General features: G+C 34.4%; 1 protein-coding gene across 9 annotated transcripts in view; it reads left to right on the plus strand.

Moving 5' to 3' along the window:
* AKAP9 (A-kinase anchoring protein 9) overlaps positions 1 to 19,185 on the plus strand; it is a 153,688-nt gene that overhangs the window by 113,699 nt on the left and 20,804 nt on the right. For all 9 annotated transcript variants that reach the window (XM_045052355.1, XM_045052356.1, XM_045052358.1 and 6 more), the window contains 11 exons: positions 1,304 to 1,480; positions 2,137 to 2,241; positions 7,364 to 7,516; positions 7,871 to 8,050; positions 8,895 to 9,968; positions 11,301 to 11,441; positions 11,919 to 12,407; positions 12,846 to 12,909; positions 13,228 to 13,349; positions 14,176 to 14,367; positions 14,632 to 14,820. In XM_045052355.1, the coding sequence (XP_044908290.1) occupies positions 1,304 to 1,480; positions 2,137 to 2,241; positions 7,364 to 7,516; positions 7,871 to 8,050; positions 8,895 to 9,968; positions 11,301 to 11,441; positions 11,919 to 12,407; positions 12,846 to 12,909; positions 13,228 to 13,349; positions 14,176 to 14,367; positions 14,632 to 14,820 (2,886 nt within the window). The remainder of the gene's footprint in view (positions 1 to 1,303; positions 1,481 to 2,136; positions 2,242 to 7,363; positions 7,517 to 7,870; positions 8,051 to 8,894; positions 9,969 to 11,300; positions 11,442 to 11,918; positions 12,408 to 12,845; positions 12,910 to 13,227; positions 13,350 to 14,175; positions 14,368 to 14,631; positions 14,821 to 19,185) is intronic.

Consider the following 19,185-nt stretch of genomic DNA (forward strand, 5'->3'; position numbering starts at 1 on the left):
AACATGGATGTGTGTATTTGATTTTTCTCCTGGAACATTGTGATCCATTGGTTCTGTCCTTACCTTGCCAAATCTGATTCCCCAGATGCTGATTTTCTCAAGATCTAAATAATCTAACTCTTACAGTATATTGTACTATTTTGCTGCTTTGTGGTCTTTTTCCTTGACTGTACTCCAAATCTTAGCCCACCCATTATTGTTAAATTTTCTCCTCAGTGGCTTTACTATAGTCATCCTTGAGCATGTAGTTATAGGTAAGTTTGCATTTCTTTTAATGTTTTGGGGAATAAGTATCGTATTTAGATAATTTCCTTAAAGTATCTCACTGAAGTAAGGTAGAATTCCTTTTTTTCTTACCATCACACTAATTTTTTTAGCAAGCTTTCTCTCTTTACTTGATGAGAACTAATTTCATAAGCTATCTTATTAATGCTTCCTGAATCCTTCGGTCTCAGAGCCATTCTCTTAAATGGACCCGCATTATCAGAATTACTTGGGGAAACTTTCAGTGTGCACAGATTCTTCTCACCACCCAGTATTCTCATGTCTGTTCTGGGCTGCTGGAATGTGTAAGCTGAAAAAGCTTCTAAGTGACTGTATTAAAGCTCCCCCATTCCCTCCCATCTCTGCGTTGTTTAGAACCATATTATTATACGTCTCAATTATAACCATTTGTGGAAAGAAAAATAGAATCCATTAAAGATTTCTTAAGATTATCTTATCTGACATAAGAGTGTAAGTCAGGGGGCACCTGGGTGGCTGAGTCGGTTAAGCACCCGACTTTTGATTTCAGCTCACATCATGAACTCACGGGGTTTGTGAGTTCAGGCCCCGCTTTGGGCTCTGCGCTGACAGAGTGGAGCCTGGTTGGGAGTGTCTCTCTCTTCCTCTCTCTCTGCCCCTTCCCCACTTGTGCATATGCTCACTCTCTTCTCTCAAATCGATGAATAGTGTAAGTCAGCACTCTGCAAACTTGTCATCTTTATTAAGTTTTAGTGTTATTTTACCATTGGAGCTTATACTTTAACATTATTCAAAAATGTAATCTTTTCTCTCCTCCTAGCTGCAGGTCTTAGTCTTAAGAGAAAGAATTTTTTGTAAAGGGTTGGTGGAGCAGTATTTCTTTTTTGTTAGTACTACTTTATCAACTCTGAGAATGTCACCATAGTTGGAGACAATAGTTGCTATCCTTATCAAAAATACTTAGCATGGCTTCTGAAAATACTTTTTGAAATGAGGACAGGTATGTTATTAGCTTGTTGAAATTTTTTTTAATTACAGTTTTTGCTTATTATATGTCTAGGTTGAACAGTTAACAAATCATCTGAAAGAAAAAACAGACAAGTGCAGTGAGCTTTTGCTCTCTAAAGAGCAGCTTCAGAGGGATGTACAAGAACGGAATGAAGAAATTGAGAAACTGGAGTTCCGAGTAAGGGAACTGGAGCAAGCCTTACTCGTTAGTACAGACACTTTCCAAAAGGTATGGCATTTTCTTCAGGCTAATTTTATGAAGTGTTTTAATGTGGATTGCTCTTAGTTACCTGAACATCAGTTCCTTTAAATAAAAAATTACTAGTGACTTTTTGTTGATATTATTACAAAATATAAATATACCTTTATGTCTCCAGTGACATATCTATATCTGTTTCTTCTTCAACCTTCAAATCTTTACTTTATCTTTAACCTTCAAATGTTACTTGTATACCTTAGTCCTGAAAAAGGAAAAGTAAGTAAACCAGAGGAATTAATGATCCTTTTCACAGTCAATAGGTTGTGATTCTAAAATAATAGCCAAATGAAAAAGCTGTGGACACCAGTTGAGTCTATTGCTTTATCCCAGAATAAGAGTGAAATCTATCCCCACTATACTGCAGAAAACAAGAATGAATCAAAGAAGAGCAGGATAAGGAAGCTTGGGAAGGGGGCATATTAGAGGATATTCTCCATTTTATCTGAGGAATGAATTTTAAGAGTGTCAGACATTCCTGTGTTCCTGCATTCAAAACTGAGGATCTGTAACTTTGATTATTCACTAATGTAGATTATCAGCTGCTAATGGCATTGCTATTTCTCCAGTTAAAATGGATAATTAGATTTAATGTCTGAAGTTTTGAGAAAATTTTTGTATATTTAAAGGTAGAGGACCAAAAGCAGTCTGGAGCTCTAGAAGCTAAAACAGAATTGTCGCTAGAAGTACAGTTGCAGGCTGAGCGAGATGCTATAGACCGAAAGGAAAAAGAGGTAAGAGGTATACTTTAATGACAAAATGTGGCTTGAATTATTTTAAATAAGTCACCTTGAGAATGTCATTTGTACAGAGTGCGGTTTATACTGTTTAGACAGTTTCTTAGCTCGTTACCTAAATTGATCTTGAAGACAAAAAGAGTTGAACAAATAAGCTGGTATGAGAAGTGTTCCACGTAGAGGGGACAAATGGCCTTGACACAGAAGAAGTTTGAAGACAAAAAGGTATGAATGGAGTGAAGAGGAGACTGGAGAGAGAATTGTATTAGCACAAAAGGCTGGATCTCTCTTTTTTCCTTCTTTACTGTGAGCTTTGAAGTTTTGCTACTTTGCTGTAGGGTTTGGGGGTGGGTTGTTTCTTTTTTTTTTTTAAGTTGTATTACCCTGGGAAGTTATAGGGCTGTTTTACAATGTATAAACATGTTCTTAAAAAATTAACAATAAGGTAGTTATAGGAAAGTTCTCCTATGTTTTCCTACTCCCTCCCTTTTCAAAAAAAAAAAAAAAAACGAAAAAAGAAAAATCTACTTTTAATACTAATTTCCAATTTCAAGCTAATTTAAATGTATTTAAATTTTTGTCTATTAGTTTTTCTAAAATATACTGTACTCTACATTATTTAGCTGTATCATAGCATTATAAATATTTAAGATTTTTTTAAGTTACATTTTCATTTCTATATAATTTTTTCAGGATATTTAATAGATTTTAACAAATACTTATTGAATTTAAACAGTATAAATGTTAATAAGTGCTTTGGAAAATACAAGAATGAATTAGACATCAACTCAAACTCTAGCTCAGGCAACTTGTAGTTTTAGGGGCACCTGGGTGGCTCAGTTGGTTGAGCATCTGACTCTTGGTTTAAACTCAGGTCATGATCTCATGGTTTGTGAGTTTGAGCCCTATGTCAAGCTCTGCTCTGACAGCACAGAGCTTACTTGGGATTCTTTCTCTCTCCCCCTCTCTTCTGCCTCTCCCCTGCTTGCACACACACTCTGTATCTTTCTCAAAATAAATAAGTAAACATTAAAAAATTTTTTTTAAACAATAGGAATTTTTTTAAAAAAGAAAACTCGTATTTTAGAGGAGGAAAAAAATCCATATAAATGATTAAAAGAAATGATCATCTCCATGAGAAGGATTATTTTCTTGCTATCATATAATACTGACTGATGTTTATCTAAAAGGTTCTTGTTTATTTTGCTTTTTTGGTTTTTCCACAAAAAGCAGGGAACACTTGTTTATCTGTAACCACTTCTGTGTGTTTTGAAAAGAATTGGGGAGCTTGGCTGGTTCAGTTAGTGGAGTATGCAGTTCTTGATCTCAGGGTTATGAGTTCAAGCCCTATGTTGGGCATGGAGCCTACTTAAAAAGGAAGGAACGAAGGAACGAAGGAACGAAGGAATGAAGGAAGAAAAGAAAGAAAATAATTAACATTTAAATATAAAGTTATACCTTACACTAATTAATCAAAAAAAAAATTGCTTTCTAAAAAGATAGACCTTCAAAACTGGACCCAAAAGCAGTGATAGTTGATTATGGGTAGATAATTAAGTTTACTATATTTTAATTATCTTTTGAGTGATGTTACTAACACCTTAATTTTTCATGTAACATTACTTGACACCTTAATTTTTTGAAGTGAGTATCCAATAGCAATCTACCTTTTACTCAGACTCATAGTTTATCAGAACTACAAAGAGACCTGTCACCCAGCTTCTGTCAGCCAACTCCCAGTTTTTATAGATGAGATGGAGCCAGACAAGTCGGGTTAGTGAAGGGTTAAAATGATAGCTCATCTTGGTGGACTAGTTTTTAATCACAGCAACAAGTACTGTGTCAGAACCCACTTGTCTGTAACTGAAGACTGAAAGAGAGGAACATAGAATTAAAACCTAAATCTTTTAATGAAAATCACTTCTTAAATACTCTCTCCTATACTAGGCAAATATCTGATGGAGTATAAACATAAGATGTCTATGTGCGTCATTATATTTTTAGATATTTTCCATTCTTATAGGCTTAATTTGTATAAAACTTTTTTTTTTCAGTTTATTGTATGTTTAGAAATGCAGAATGAATAGAGCAGAAACTGTAAAGATAGTTTAAGGATGATGAGAGAAGGCGAATAATGTGGGGAGAAATAGAAGGAAGAGTTTCTTTAAAAAAAAAGATGCCTTCAGTAGGTTTTAACTCTTAAAGCTAATAAGATATAGCTTACAGGTGGCAGTAATAAAAAGTAATGGTTAACTTTGTTGAGGTCTGTGCTAGAAAGTGGTATTTTAAATGCCTATGCCATTAATCCTTACACTCTTCCCCTCAGGGAGAGTGTAGCCTAGCACTAGACAGGCTCTAGTGTTATCTCCATTTTACAGATGAGTAAACTGAGTCTTTACGAGAGGTTAAGTAACTTGCTCATGGTCACACAGTAAGCAGTTGAGGAAGAATTCCTCCTGGATTTCTCTGATTCTGGAGTCCTGTGATATTGTACTGCCAAAGAATTGGGGAATAAACATACCTTGTTAGTGAGAAGTATTAAAGACTGTCACTGAACATCTATTGGGCTCTTAACATGTGTTGACTACCACTCTCCCAATTGTAAAACCAGCACCAGATTTCAAAGAATCTACTGTCTAAGAAGTCGTATACACATTTGAAAGAGATGGAGAAGACTCAAAAATTTAAACACAAATAGTTGCAAATTTATTTGATCCAAACTACCTAGATAACATTTGGTAGCTAAATTAAACAAGATTAAAACAAATAACCACCATTCTGTTTTTAAAGCTTAATAATATTCTTGTGGTTTTTGGTTGTAATAGACTCAGTAACAGGACAGCCTGGAAATGACACTGGCTGAATAGGAGGAATAGGAGGAAAGAATCATACAGTGTCCTCTTTGGGAATTGAAGTCTCTATTGTGGTGACTCAAGTTCAGCTACTTCTAACAGAAATGTTAGTGCTTTAAACCAGTGCTTTTCAAACCTTAATGTGCATATGAATCCCCTGGGAATCTTGTTAAAATGAAGATTCTGAATCCGTAGGTCTGGGATGGGGTTTCAGAATCTGTTCATCTAATATGTTCCCAGGTGATGCCAATTCTGCTCTAGGGACCACACTTTGAATGGCAAGACTTTAGATCAAATTTAGAATTTGACCATAAACTGATAGATCAAAAAAGAAAGTAAAACAAAACAAATGAACAAACAAAAAACCAAACATGCTCTAAATACAGAGAACAAACTGGTGGTTGACAGAGGGTGGGTTGGGGGAGATGGGTGATGAGGATTAAGAGGTACCCCCCGCAAAACAAATGGCATTTGAGGTGGAGCATCAGTTTTGAACTTCAGTGTCTATGTGTATATTAAAGTAGTACTTTTTCATCAAAAGCAGTTGTGGAAGATAGGGATTGGTATAAGTACTATTACATTAGATAACTTTGAAGAAGATATAATCACCATAGTTTTCACCAGTCTAACCTGATAATTATATATGCACAACTACTAAATGTATTTAAGGTGTGTCTTCTGAGTCTAATGCCAGTGTACAGAAAATAATTTAAGTGTAAGTTTTGGGCATTCGTTATTAGAAGCAGGATAAGTGATAGTTAAGAACGTAAGGCTCCACAGGTAAACTTCTCAGGTTCAAAAGCTAGAGCCTGTGACCTAAGGGCAAGGTACCTTGCTTTCAGTGACTCCATTCCTCATCTCTGAAATGGGAATAATTTGGATTATTAATTAAAGATTTCATAAGATTATTACAGACTTTAAAAAAATAATATATATAAAGCACCTTATGCAGCGCCTGGCAATAAAGTGTCTAAATGATGGCTATTATTAGTGTCAGTACTATTTCTGTTAATGAACTATTAGGCTAAATGATTTTGAAGGGCTTTGCCTTGCTTAGTGCTAAGACATGATTCTGATTACATACATGGGTGTAAGCAGCATATGGTTCCTTTCAAGTTCTAAGGCAATAAATGATTTATAGGCTGCTCTCTGAGCCAGCTCCACTGAATAATGTTGCTCCTGCATTTTACATTGCTTGTAATGCAGCAATTTGATCATCAGGTAAATACATACTTGGAAATCCATTCATTATTTATTAAGTACCTACAAAGTACTGTGCCAAATGATGATTCCTTAATCAAACCCAACTTTTAAAATGATAACTAGTACTTAAAACTTGTCATTAGTTTCAGTCTCTTTATAACCATTAAAGAGCAATTGCTTTACTGTTAATAGTAATTTATGCTCAGAAAAGAGCTAAATTTTTCTTGTCCTACACATAGGAACTCTCTAATTTTCTCCTAAAATGGTATTAATAACTCACTGTTTAAGTTTCTGTATTTCAGACTTAAGGATCTCACAGCCTTAGTGTCTACCTTTACTTTCTCCTACTTAAACAAGGCACATGGCAGCCAGACCTTTCATTCGGTTAAATATTAATATGGACTAATTTGAGCTAGTCTCACTTGGTAGCTAAAACAACTGACCAAATCCTGCAGCTTTTTGAACGTTTTGATAGCAATTAAATTTAACATGAAATAAGATTTAAAATGCAGGCCCTTTCCCTTCCTCCCATGACTCTTTTCTGCTATATCAGAGGGTATTTTAGGTAAGAAATGGCTCCTTGTATCTTTGCTCTGAAGGGCTCCTCTTTGCTTTGGGTAGGATGATTTAAGGGTGTTGATCAGTTTGAAATACATAGAAACCACACAGTTACACCTGGCTTAGCGAAACCCCTTTATTCTCATCGCTCGTATCTCTTAAACACTTAATTATGTTTTATACAGCTACTGCAGCACTCTTTCTCTCTTGACAAATAAACATTTGTAAACAGGTTTTCAGGGGCACCTGGGTGGCTCAGTTGGTTAAGTGTCCTACTTCAGCTCAGGTCATGATCTTGTGGTTTGTGAGTTCGAGCCCTGCGTTGAGCTCTGTGCTGGCAGCTTGGAGCCTGGAGCCTGCTTCGGATTCTGTGTCTCTCTCTCTCTCTGCCCCTCTCCTGCTCATGCTCTCTCTCTCTCTGTCTCAAAAGTAAATAAAACATTAAAAAAATTAAAAATAAACAGGTTTTCATTTTATCTTTCCTTTCTATAATTTTGGTATCAAAGATTACAAACTTAGAAGAACAATTAGAGCAGTTTAGAGAAGAACTGGAAAATAAGAATGAAGAAGTTCAGCAACTACATATGCAATTAGAAATACAGAAAAAGGAATCTACTACCCGCCTCCAAGAACTTGAACAAGAAAACAAATTATTTAAGGTAATTAAGAAAAACTTTGCTTACAAATAATTCATAATTTTTGTCTTAGTATCAAACATTTGCTGGATCCAGCTGCTAAATAATACTTAACAAAGGAATATTACCTGCAAATGGATTTGCATGCAACTTATTTTCCACCCAACATAAACATTTGACTGCATCATGAGAGAAAAAATTTTTAGAACTGTTATCAAAATATTTTAAGAATTATTCACTTACAATTACTGTATGTTATCTGATTTTGTTTATTTGTACATCTTGGGTGCTTTATCTTTTGTAAGATTCAATTGAAACAATATTCAGAAAATGGCATATAGTGATCTATCTAACTGGGATGGTTATTTTTGTTCCTAGGATGAAATGGAGAAACTGGGATTTGCCATGAAGGAATCTGATGCTATCTCTACTCAGGACCAACATGTGTTGCTTGGAAAATTGGCTCAAATAATGCAGGAAAAAGAAATAGAAATTGAGCAATTAAATGAGCAAATTACAAAACTTCAGCATCAACTTAAAATTACAACAGATAATAAGGTAAACAAATTTAAAATTACTACATGAAATTAAGCTACAATTGTAGGGGCAAATGGTTATTTTTCAGCTTCTCTTTGAATATAAACACTGAATAAACCTTAATTCTCTTTTACCCATTTACTTTATTAAGACACAATGGTTTCGGGTGTCTGGGGAGCTCAGTCAGTTAAGCGTCCGACTTCAGCTCTTGTCTTGGTCTCACGGCTTTTGAGTTTGAGCCCCACGTCAGGCTCTGGGCTGACAGCTCAGAGCCTGGAGCCTGCTTCGAATTCTGTGTCTCTGGCTCTCTCTGCCCCTCTGCTGCTTGCACATTTGCTCTCTTTGTCAAAAATAAAAACACATAAAAATTAAAAAAAAAAAAAAGAAAGCGACTCCTTGGCTTCATAAGCTATGTGTATTTTTTTATCCTCTCCTAATATTGTCAAAGATTTTTGGTGTTTTCCAGAGAGGCTCTGGTGACTCAGATTTCATCATATCATTCTAACCAAATCTAATAAAAATTCTTCTATTTGATATGAATTAAATCTTCTGGAGACCATTTTTATTTTAATACTTCATTCTTTTCAAGTAGAATGCATTGATGTTAACTATTTTACTCACAGGAAATCAGCTACTAAAGTGTAAATCACTTTATATTTAATAGAACTTTCTGAGCAAAGTTCAAAATAAGGTCATTGTTTGATCTGATGAGGACTCTTGGTCTATATTAAAGTTAATCTATTATGTCTGAGAAGTAAATTGTGTGAGATCAACACTTTCAGTTCCTGCCCTTAAAATAAAAAATAAAATTCCCAAAATATAAATAATGTATTTATTATGTCTGTTACCTGTTTTTCATTAACAGGTTATTGAAGAAAAAAACGAACTGATAAGGGATCTTGAAACCCAAATAGAATGTTTGATGAGTGACCAAGAACGTGTGAAGAAAAATAGAGAAGAAGAAATTGAGCAGCTCAATGAAGTGATTGAAAAACTTCAACAGGAATTGGCATTAATTGAACAGAAGACATCAGTGGATGCTACTTCTTTTCCAGAAGAAGCAGACAGTTTAAAACATCAATTGGATATGGTAATGGCTGAAAAACTGGCTTTGGAACAGCAAGTAGAAACCACTAATGAAGAAATGGCCTTTACGAAAAATGTACTTGAAGAAACTAATTTAAAAATGAATCAGCTAACTCAAGAATTATGCAGCTTAAAAAGAGAACGTGAAAATATGGAAGAAATCCAAAGTGTACCAGAGAAAAGCATTAACATGGCCATAGATGATCTGAGCAAAACCAAACCTGAACTGGAAGTAGTCCTTTCTGAGAATGCTCTTAAACCCCTAGAAAATCAGACTTACTTCACATCTTTTGAAGAAAACAGCAAAGGTTCCATTAGCAGTTTGGAATCAAAGGTGCTACAACTTGAGGGCACTGTGAGTGCAAAGGACTTAGAACTCACCCAGTGTTATAAACAAATAAAGGACATGCAAGAGCAAGGCCAGTCCGAAACAGAGATGCTGAAAAGGAAGATTGTAAACCTACAGAATGTGCTTGAAGAAAAAGTTGCTGCTGCTCTTGTGAGTCAAGTCCAACTTGAAGCAGTTAAGGAATATGCAAAATTCTGTCAAGATAAACAACCAGTTTCATCAGAACTTGAAAGAACACATGCACAGAATTTAAATCAAGTTACAGATAATGAGATGGAGTCAAATGTATTAGCATTAACCTTGAGAATATCAGAATTAGAAAGCCAGGTGGTTGAAATGCAGACTAGTTTGATTTTAGAAAAAAAACAGGTAGAAATTGTAGAGAAAAATGCTTTGGAAAAAGAAAAGAGGCTACTAGAACTACAGAAGTTATTGGAGGAGGAGAAAAAACAGGGAGGTAAAGAAAGGAAAAGAAGCCCTGAAGGAAACTTTGAAGTTCTCAAGGTTAGTTTGTACTTAATTTTTTTCACTTAAATACCCTAAGAAATTCTCTTTTTTTTTGTTCCATAAGCTTGATTGCTAATTTACTAAATTAAATATGGTGTTCTTTATATCTAGCAATTCATATATAAAGGGCTTTTATAAAAATACTACTTTTCTGTATACTCCCATTATTATCACTAAAATAATGGAAAAATCGATATTTTGTGGTCTTCAAATCATGTTATTTATTTCACTAGCATACTCATTAAGTAGAGCAGTCAGAAGAAGGTGAGAGATGTTTTAGAGATGATAAGTTTAGCAAATGTCCTTTGGAATTTGGGTTTTTTTCCTGTTCCATCTAATATGCGTGTTTTGTGATCATTCATTTTAAGTAATGGAAAATAATAAAATATATTAATATTCCACTGAATTAACATATCAGTAAGAAGTCATTAGCTTTTGCAGACTTTTATAGCTGGTAATAGATTCTTTCCTTTCTTAGGAATAATTTGTATGTCACCCTTCTAAGTCTGCTTATGTAACAATCTGAAATTGCATTTATTTCTTAGCATAGGACAGATATAGAAGGACTTTAATTTTCACAACCTCACTTTACATATTTATAATATTGAGTACTAAATATGCAGTCTTATATGAATACCAGGAGGTTAACTGATGTATCTAGATTCTATTAATATATAATTTGTTTTACAAAGGATGATAATTCTGGGGTGCCTAGGTGGTTCAGTCAGTTAAGCATCTGACTCTTGATTTTGACTCAGGTCATGATCTCACAGTTCATGAGATCAAGCCCCGTGTCAGACTCTGTGCTGACAGTGCAGAACCTGCTTGGGATTCTCTCTCTCACCCTGTTCCTTGCTTGCATGTGCACACTCTCTCAAACAAATACACATTAAAAAACAAAAACAAAGGATGATAACTCTTTTCATTTACTAGGCTTTTTTCTCTTCCCCAGAACTTTCCATGTATATAAAACGTGTAAGAAGTATCTTAGTAAGACTTGGCATTTTTTGAGGAAAGTGATATAAATACGAAAGTTTTTGAATGGTAACAGTATTTCATTAATAATTTATAAATAGGGTACATACTAACATGAAGTACCTTTCATTCCTAGAAAATAACTTTTTTCTTACTGTCTCAAGAACATAAAATGATCGTTCTAAAAAAGTTTTCCTATTTGTTGAAAGAGCATGAATCATTTATTTCTACACCGTTTTATTGGATAGGCAGTCATTCCTGAAAAAGCTTCGTTAGAATGTATAGGTACCTTGAAATTGGCTGTATTTTTTTTTGTAAATAACATGTTTCTAAATGTTTTCCACTATCATTCAGACAACTACTGAGCTAATTCATACCAGTGAAGAAAGTGGATTTTTTGGTCAACTTGAGGCTCTTAGAGCCGAATCATCAGCAACTAAAGAAGAACTTGCCAATTATAAAGAGAAAGCAGAAAAGCTTCAAGAAGAGCTTTTGGTAAAATAAGTAACATACTTTCTAATTCACTTACTTTTACATAATCTTAATTTCATTTCAAAGTATATTCTCTTCTATAAACCAAACCAAATTTATAACTTAAAAGCTGGAAACAAATCTTTTATGGCTTTGGTTAAAAGTTATTACAAATTTCTTTACTACTATCTTCTTGCTTAATTTTCCTGGAATATTTTTTAGCAAGATGCTTTTAGTCTCTAGTCTCTTAATGAACAAGTAGATAGACAGATGTTAAAGAGAACTCTTATCCCATGAAAACCAAAAAGATGAGGCTGATAAAATAATTTCATTTCTAAGGTCATCTATGATTTTACATATAATGCAAATATATATATGGAATCTAGGAGTGTTTCTGAAAAACTTTTCCTATTATTCTAAGGAAAATGAATATCCTCTCTACCTTAAATTCTACATTTAATATTTTTAATTGAATGTTCTGTTCTGTTCATTATGTTTTAGATAAAGGAAACAAGTATGGCATCTCTCCAGAAAGATTTAAGCCAAGTCAGGAATCAGCTCATAGAAGCAGAAGAAAAATTATCCTACTTCTTAGAAAAAGAAGATAAAACTGAGTTACAGCAAAACAGAAAAGTCTGCATATTAGAGGCACTTCCTAATAAAGTGGGTAAAAGTTTGGCATCCCAGACAGAGGGGACTCTCAAGGTCAATAGCAGCAGTCAGACTCCACAAATTCTTGTCAGAAATGCAGGAATCCAAGTTGATTTACAGAGTGAATGTTCATCAGAAGAAGTCACTGAAATAATCAGTCAGTTTACTGAAAAAATTGAGCAGATGCAAGAATTACATGCTGCTGAAATTTTGGACATGGAATCCAGACATATTTCAGAAACTGAAACCTTAAAGAGGGAGCACTATGTTGCAGTTCAGTTACTGACGGAAGAATGTGGTACCTTGAAGGCAGTGATACAGTGTCTGAAATCGAAGGAGGTATTTGGTTTTCATAATTCATGTTTTTTCAACATTCTGTGTGTGGCTTCCCCCCCCCCCCCAAAATTCTTTGTTTTTAAGAGAGAAAGAAATTTGGGGTAGCCTCTTCCTTGTGATAAGATTATAGATCTAAATCTTTACCTCGTGTATTTCAATAATAATTTCCTACCAAGTTCCTCTGCAAATTTGGAATGTGGTAATATCGTTCCTTAATTCATGAATGTTTGCGATGGTAATATCCATTAAAAAAATTGAAGACTTTTATAAACCGTGGATAGTTCCACTTAACTGTGAAAGATGTGACAGATTTAATTGAGTTTTTCATTTGTTTTTTGTTCTTTGACAGCATTACAAAAGAACAAAACTATTTATTGGGTTCCTATTTCTATTTTTATTAAGGCCAAAAATGTTATGTATTCTTTTGTTTTCTCTAATTAGGGATCCTCACTTCCCGAATTAACACATTCTGATGCTTACCAAACTAGAGAAATATGTTCCAGTGGTAAGTTACATAAATTTCTGACATTTTTGTAGTACTTATTTAAAAAGTGTTTGTTTTGAGGCGCCTGGGTGGCTCAGTCAGTTTAGCGTACAACTTCAGCTCAGGTCATGATCTCACAGTTCATGAGTTCAAGCCCTGCGTCAGGCTCTATGCTGACAGCTCAGAGCCTGGAGCCTGCTTTGGATTCTGTATCTCCCTCTCACTCTGCCCTCCCATTCACACTCTGTCTCTCTCAAAAACAAACATTTAAAAAAGATTTTTTTTAAATAAATAATAATTGTTTCTTTTCAATAGTCAATTTTGTTTTCTTTATTTTAGATTCTGGATCAGACTGGGGTCAAGGAATTTATCTTACACAAAGTCAGGGATTTGACACAGCATCAGAAGACAGAGGTGATGAAGGCGAAAGTTCAACAGATTCATTTCCAAAAAAAATAAAGGTACTGAAAGACAGCTGGCTTTTAGTGAAACTTAGCCAGTCTGATTTCTGTATTGAACATAGCAGTTTATTAGAACATAGTAAGTTTCTCTCTGAAGAGAGAATTGCATAGCTAGAAGGAATCTTGGGGATCTATATAGGTTTATTCCTATATTTTACAGATAATAAAGTATAATATATGTAATAATTATTTGCATAAAGAGATAAAGAGTTAAATTTTTTTTTAATTCCTGTTACTTTTGAGTGCCAAAATTATTATTTTTTTTTTAATTTTTTTTCAACGTTTTTATTTATTTTTGGGACAGAGAGAGACAGAGCATGAACGGGGGAGGGGCAGAGAGAGAGGGAGGCACAGAATCGGAAACAGGCTCCAGGCTCTGAGCCATCAGCCCAGAGCCTGGCTCGGGGCTTGAACTCACGCACCGCGAGATCGTGACCTGGCTGAAGTCGGACACTTAACCGACTGCGCCACCCAGGCGCCCCATGAGTGCCAAAATTATTAAAGCAATCTCAAGGACTAGAATTTATCTCCTACATAATTCTTTTGGCCAAATTAGTGGCTGACCATTAAATCCAAGAAGAGTGCATTAGATAAATAGAAGGAACTTACAGATAAGAGCAACCCAAAAGACAGTGTCTTCTGGGATTGGCTTATTCCTCCATTAGAAGAAGGCAGTCAGTAATGGTAGCCTGGTATGTCCTTTCTGCAGTGACTCTTCTAAGTCAGGCTAACTTGATAAAGGTATCTTGCTTAAAATTTAGTTCTGTTTGTATGTCTGTTTTTGAACAAGTCGTCATAATTCTAGCCTTTGGGTTTTGATTTGTAGGGATTACTAAGAGCTGTCCATAACGAAGGCATGCAGGTGCTCTCCCTCACCGAGTCTCCCTACAGTGATGGAGAGGACCATTCTGTTCAGCAAGTTTCAGAATCTTGGCTAGAAGAAAGAAGAGCTTACCTCAGTACAGTCTCAGCTCTTAAGGACTTAATTACCAAAATACAAGTGCAAAGAGATGCCGAGGTACTCAATACTATGCATCTTAACAGTTTTATATGCCCTTTATTAACAGTAAGGCACTTTATAATTTAAATTATTGTCTTTTATGATGTATTTTCACATGAATTACTATGTATTATTTAAATGCCACAAGCCATACTCTTGAAAGTAAATCTATATACTTTTTGGCCTCTAACATTTAATTTGGTTAGTAGATAAATATCATTTTTAGACTTTTTATAAGCCTACTTATTTGAAAATTAACTTTTTTTTTTTATTCTTTGTTAGGTTTACAATGGTTCCCAATCTCATGAGAGTTTCCCAGACTGGCGAGGTGAACTTCTGCTTGCTCTTCAGCAAGTTTTCTTAAAGGAGCGCCGTGTTTTACTAGCTGCGTTTCAGACTGAGCTGACAGCTCTAGGTACTAGAGATGCAGTTGGATTATTGAACTGTTTGGAACAGAGAATACAAGAACAGGTATCAAAATAAAATGTTGAAACAAAGAGTGCTTTTTAATAGTAGTAAGAAAATGAGTTATTGATTACTTTTGGAGAAGGTCTCAAAGTTAAAATTTTAATAGGAGCCACTAAGACTATTCGGAGAAAAATTATTACCTTAAATGTTTTATGTCATTTTAGAAATAAGACTGAAAATTAATGAGCTGCTCATCCAACTTAGGGAGTTAGAAAACAGCAACAGAATAAGCCCAAAGAAAGTAGAAGTAAGATATGGTCAGTTCTCACTGTCTGCAGTAGTTAGATTCTGTAAAGTTGTTGAGCGTGCTGAGCCATTGCTACTAGGGGAATACTGCAGGCAGGTTCCTGTGAGCCCCTGGTTGTAACATTTGCCAAGACACCTTATTTATATGTATTGCTGATTCATTAACCTTGAATCCATGGCCCGTAGCACTATATAACTCCTGCCTAAAAGCAGCTTATCACATGTATTCTCTGCATAAAATACCGCCTTCTTGTGCTTAGGAACACTAGATAGTCCTTCATCATTGTGCTTGGGGACCATTCTAAACAGCAAAATCACCATTAAAAAGCACAGAAATGCAAAAGAACACAGCACTGAATAGATGGCAGGAAGGACACTTGTTTGCAGTTTAAGAGATAAAAGAAAACATCAGAATGTCACCTAGTGCACCTTCAGCTCAGAACATGCACAGCTGGCAGATTAAATGTTTTGCCACCCTTTGCATGTTTAAAAATGATTGTTAAAACAATGCTAGTATTAATTCTGGGTTACAGATAAGTTTTAGTGAATAGGCAGATTTGTGGATACATAATCCACAAATGAGGCTCAACTGTAATAAAGAAAAATGAAGTTAGTGAAATTCATACACCGGTATAATAGAGAGGATAGAAACTTTAAAAGTTTGTTCTTTGAAAGGCTAATAAGATAGAAACTTTTTTTGGAGAATTGGTTAAGGAAAAAGGGAAAAGCACACTTTAATAAAAAGCACACTTTTATAAAAGGTAAAAGCACACTTTTATAAAATGTGATCATAACTAAAAATAACAGATATAAAATAATAGAATATTATGGATAATTTTACATCAATTCAAAACTGTGGGACAAATAGATTTTCTAGAAAAATAATCACTTCCCAGAATACATTCAGGATGAAATAGAAAACCTGAAAATACCTATAGCTAGTAATAAATAAATAAACAAATAAATAAATAAGTTGATAGTTAAAAAAACTCTTAAAATACTTAGTGCCCAGGTCTTAAATTTTTAACTACATTCTCCATTAAAAGGAACTAGGACTTCTTGGAGAAATGGCTGATTCCAGGGCTGGAGCAGGGAAAGTACAAGATGAACCTAGAATATCTTGTTGTACTGACAAGGAGTTGCTCGAAGAATGAAGGAGAGATGTCAAAAGATCACAGAAGCCAGCTTGAAGGAGTTCCCAATGTCCACATTCAGGACAATTAGAACATCAAACTAAGTAATGATAGCAACAGATTATAAACCAAAGATTAAAATAAGAATGCATGAATTCATACTGGTATACATAAATGAATAAAAATTCTTTCTTGTAGAATGCCAGCTAGTATGTAGAAGAAATGATGAAGTTAATAAATTACCTTTTATTAAAAAGTAAGAACTCAAGTAATAATCGGCAATGGGTCCTAAAGCTAGTGTGAAAGTGTTTGATTAGAAAAGTATGTCTGCATGGTCTCAGAGTAAATCCCAGGAAATCTTTTTTAATTATAAAAAGAAAAGTAATAACTGTATAGTGGAGAGACCTTGCAGATACCACCTTAACCAAGTGATCAGAATTAATATCATCAGTAACAGAACAAACCAGACATCATGTGCTTCTTGATACAAAGTACACTACCTCACTTTTGTGCTGAACTAAAATCTACTCATAGAGATATATTAGACCAAAACAAATTGAGGCCACAATACATCTATTAGAATGGCCAAAATAAAAATTAGCAAAAGTACCAAGTGCTGGTGAGGATGCAGAGAAATTGCATCCCTCATACATTGCTAATAGGAACATAAAATGGTAGAGTCAACTGTGGAAAATGATTTAGCAGTTTCTTATAAAGTTAGATATACAATTACTATATGACCTAGAAGTCACACTTGTGGTATTTATCAGATGGTAATGAAAACGAATGTCTCTGTAAAAATCTATACAAGAATATTTCTAACAGATTTATGTGTATACCCCAAAACTGGAAACAGCCCAATGTCCTTTGACAGGTAAATGGATGAACAAATTACAGCACATCCATATAATGAAATACTACTTAGCAATTAAAAAAGACCAAACTAAGGATACCCTAAACCTCCTATATGTTACATAATACTTGGATTGACAAAATTATAGTGATAGTGAACAGATCAGTGGTTATCAGGGGTTAGGGTTGGGGAGAGGATACACCTAGATATATACAGGGAGAGTGATAGAGCAAATGTGGTTTACATTTAGAGAATTTGGAAGAACGCTATATGGGGATTCCTGTACAATATTTGGAGTTTTTCTGTAGGTCTGAAATTATATCAAAATATGAAATAAAAATAAAAATCTACCCAGAAGAATTATACCCAGCTCAAAAAAAAAAAATTTTTTTTTTTTTTTTTACAGGTTTTATAGGTGAAGTCTAGCATACATTCAAGTAATAGCTAATTCCAGTCTTAATCATATGCTTCCCATTGTTGGATGACTGGGGCAATGGCCTGTCTTTTTGTTAAGAAGCAAATGTAACCCTATTGCGAAAATCAGACAAAGAATAATACAAGAAAGAAAACTTACAGACCTGTTTATCCATGAACATAGATGCAGAAATCCTAAACAAAATATTAAGCCAAATCCACCATTGTATATTTTTTTAGAGACACAGTCACCTTATACTTATCCAGGAATGCAAAGGTAGCATACCATTAAAAATAACTCATGTGACTCATTAACAGTTAAAGAGAAAATAAAACTAGTGATCATTTCAAGAGATACAGCAAGTTAAATAAAATGAAAAATTTTATACTTTAAAACAAATAACAAGCTAAAAACAAAAAGAAATTTCTTGAACTACATAGGGTCTATTTAATAAACACCTACAACCACCATTATACCTATAGTTAAATGTTAAATGTTTAAAATACAGTTAAATGTATTTAACTATAGTTAAATGTTAAAAATGCAGTTAACTTCATGGGCGCCTGGGTGGCTCAGTTGGTTAAGCATCCAACTTCGGCTCAGGTCATGATCTCACAGTTTGTGGGTTCAAGCCCTGCATCGGGCTCTGTGCTGACAGCTCAGAGCCTGGAACTTGCTTTGGATTCGGTGTCTCCCTCTCTCTCTCTCTTCCTCACCCGTTAGTGCTCCCTCTCTCTTTCTCAAAAACAAATAAAATACATTAAAAATTTTTTCTTTAAATACTGTTAACTTCAGTAGCTTGTTCAACCTTGTCCTAAAGATTTAGCTAACAAAGCAAAGCAATAAAAATAAGTAAGAATTAGGGATGAGAAGACCTATCATCCATACGAATGGATGTTTTCTATGTTCATTCATATAGAAAACAAAAAAGGACCTATACACATGATATTTTAGAATTGATAAAGTTTGGTAATGTTGCTGGATATAAGATCAAGATGGAAAAATCTGATTTCTTGGGGCACCTAGGTGGCTCAGTTAGTTAAGCATCTAACTCTTGATTTCGGCTCAGGTCATGATCTCACTGTTCGTGAGATTGAGCCCCACATAGGGCTCTGCACTGACAGTGCTGATCCTGCTTGGGATTCTCTCTGTCCCTCTTTTTCTGCCCCTCCCCTGTTCATGAGGTCTCTCTAAATATTTTTTTAATATTTTAATAAGTTTTATTTTTAATCTGATTTCTTAACAACAAAATGTAACTTTAAAAATAATTGCTTCCATAGCCTTGTAAACAAATTTCTAAAAATATACAAACTACCAAAATTTACTCAGAAAAAAATAGAAGATCTGAATAGACCCATTACAAAGAGTTAAATTAGTAATTTTTAAATTTCTCACAAAGAAAAGCCTGTGATGGATCAGATGGCTTCACTGGTGAATTCTACCAAGCATTTTAAGAATTAATACCAATCCTTCCCAACCCATTCTGTGAGGCCAGTATTTCTCTGATTCTTAAACCAGGCAAAGGCATCATAAAAAAGGAGACTAAAGACCAAATATCCAATGAGAATAAAGCACCACTGGAAAAATGAACGAATGATACAAATATGTGCAAACAAAAAAGTAGTAAGTGTACGAAAAGAAGTTCAAATAAAATGTACTGTATTATTCATACTATGAAATACTATTTAACGTTGAGAATGATTGTTAAATAGAGCTATATG

Source organism: Felis catus, chromosome A2 (assembly GCF_018350175.1).
Source record: "Felis catus isolate Fca126 chromosome A2, F.catus_Fca126_mat1.0, whole genome shotgun sequence".
Lineage (NCBI taxonomy): Eukaryota > Metazoa > Chordata > Mammalia > Carnivora > Felidae > Felis > Felis catus.